The sequence below is a fragment of the Heterocephalus glaber genome, unplaced genomic scaffold (assembly GCF_053883595.1).
Source record: "Heterocephalus glaber isolate CG9 unplaced genomic scaffold, H.glaber_assembly_v1.0 deba00001806, whole genome shotgun sequence".
Taxonomy (NCBI): Eukaryota; Metazoa; Chordata; class Mammalia; order Rodentia; family Bathyergidae; genus Heterocephalus; species Heterocephalus glaber.
Genome location: NW_028258481.1, coordinates 84966 through 87578, shown reverse-complemented (window position 1 = coordinate 87578; position 2613 = coordinate 84966). Strand labels below are relative to the sequence as shown.

The window sequence follows — 2613 nt, the reverse complement described above, 5'->3', positions numbered from 1 at the left end:
TAACAGGTGGGATGGAAATTTTCAAAAAGGAAAAGTGACGGCTTCCAGTACAGTGGAAGGGTTAGCAAACATTTTTCTAGAAAAACTTAATTTCTAAGGGAGCAGTACTAGACCCAGTGGACAGTGCATTTAGCACTGTGATATCTAATGGCTATTCAGAAGCAAATATTTAGAACAGGAGCACATATGGCATATACCATATATTGTACAAATATTATATAGATACATTCTCTGTTTTGGAAGACAGGTACAAAAAGGAAAATTTGACTTATCAGCTGGTATCAGGTGTGATTCCTATGGTCAAATTCTCTTCTACATTTTATTTTGTTGTTGTTGTCTAATTACTGCTAAAAAGCCTTAAACTTTCCTAATGATAACTTTAAGGCCTAAAGTTTATAATAAAAATTGAGTCATTAAGTTTAGTGGAGGTTATGATAGATTTTAAGGTATGTTATAAAAATTTATTCAGTGAACATATGATTTACTATAATGCATTGTTTATACTATGCTTTTCTGTGAGTAAAGATCAATATATTTCTAGGCTGGAGGCAAGGTAATATTTCTGTCTCTTTTTTATTTGGTAAACATCTAAGCCTTTTCCTGAGAACATACATGGCCTGGGTTACCAAGACCCAGGCTGGCCTGAATTGTTCAGAGAAACGGATTCTCATTGACTGACCACCGTGCTCTTGGATTATTTGAAATGCAGTTCATAGGGAAAACACAAAAACAAAAGAGAAAACAAAAGACACATAAACAGATTGTGACTGAGAAGGTTCTGAGAGAAAGAAATAAAATAAAAAACATTAGAGAGGATATTGATCAGGAAGGAGAAACATTTCTCACTAAATAATGTCAAATATTGGCAGGAGCAGTTCTTATCCTCAGTAAAGATTACCTGTCATGTTTCATTCTTATTTTATTGCTGTTTGTTTTGCTGTATTTCATTATCACATACTTTCCCTCTGTTATGAGCAGGAAAAAAGAGTTTACAATTACACTCTCACTTAACATCTGGAGACTTAGGACATCACACTAGAAATATATCACTAAAATATTAAACAAGACAAACAGAACTGGACATCTATCCTGCGTCAGTGCACCCGATGTCATTGATGTTTCCAATTCTGCAGTTGAACCTCGAGGACAGAAGGACTTCAAATCTTTGAATTCATTTTCTTCACAGATGGGATCAACAGGTCAAAACCCTCCACAGAGAAACCAAACTGCCCTGGTGGAATTCATCTTACTTGGCTTCTCTGATGTTCCCAGTTTGCAAGGATTCCTTTTTGGGCTGTTTCTGGTCATGTATGTGATTGTTCTGGTAGGAAATAGCCTCATTCTCATCGTAACCAAGACAGACCCTTCCCTGCAGATGCCCATGTATTTTTTCCTGGGGAATTTTTCATTTTTGGAAATATGTTATGTGTCGGTCACTATCCCCAGACTATTAGAAGATCTCCACAGACAAAATAGAAGTATTTCCTTTCTGGCCTGTGCTACGCAGATGTATGTCTTTCTAGTCCTAGGGGTCACCGAGTGCTTCATTCTGACAGCTATGGCTTACGACAGGTATGTCGCCATTTGCAACCCGTTACTCTACCCTGTCATCATGAACAACAAGCTGAGCAGCCAACTGGCAGGCGGCTGCTGGATAAGTGGAGTTCCAGTTCACATCGGGTTCACCTACTCGATCTTCTCCCTCCCTTTCTGTGGCCATAACCAGCTGAACCACTTTTTCTGTGATGTACCTCCGGTCCTCACCCTTGTCTGTGGAGACACTTTTTTGATTGAGATGCTGATTTATGTCATTGCTCTTTTGGTTGTCACTGTTCCTTTCATGTTGATAGTTGGATCTTATGTGAAAATCATCTCAACCATCATGAAGCTGCCATCCACCACTGGGCGGGCGAAAGCCTTCTCTACCTGTTCTTCCCACCTCATGGTTGTGGCTTTGTTCTTTGGATCAGGCATCATCACATATTTGAGGCCGAAATCCAGTCATTCACCAAAAACAGACAAATTCCTTTCTCTTTTCTATACCATCGTGACTCCTATGTTTAATCCCATGATATACTGTTTGAGAAACAAAGATGTTATGGTGGCATTGAAAAAATTCCTTCTGAAATGGATTGTCTTATGACACAAGAATCATGACTTTGTAAAATTTGATTTTTTATTTGTCCCAGTCTCTATAAATCACTTTTGATTCTTTTATAGTGTTTTTAGAACTCTCAGGTCTTATGAATAACATTTTCACATTTTTAATCTCACAGGAATCCAACCTTGTTGTTTTCAAACAATTGACCTCCAAATACCAATACTGATGTGTAAAAGCAGCTTCTATGAAAATCAAGCCAAAAAACTGAAGTGAAGTAACACATGCAAATGATCATAGACAGATGTTATTTTTATTTTCAATACTTCTGAAAACTCTCTTTATTTTCTATTTCACAAACAAACTATTCATCTTTATATCTCCGTGTGCAATGTATTGTGTAGAAAGTTATGTCACCCAGTGGAGTCTGTCAGACTGAGCAGACTGAACTAAGAGTATTTCATATGTTTTTGACCAGTGATTGCTGTCTAATCACGTAAGGGCACGTCAATAAA

General features: G+C 37.4%; 1 protein-coding gene across 1 annotated transcript; it reads left to right on the top strand.

The window, feature by feature from the left end:
• Window positions 1-1186: 1186 nt before the first annotated feature.
• Window positions 1187-2143, top strand: LOC101713823 (olfactory receptor 10AG1). The gene has a single exon (XM_004869816.2). The coding sequence runs from the start codon at window positions 1187-1189 to the stop codon at window positions 2141-2143; it is 957 nt and encodes a 318-aa protein (XP_004869873.2).
• Window positions 2144-2613: the final 470 nt, after the last annotated feature.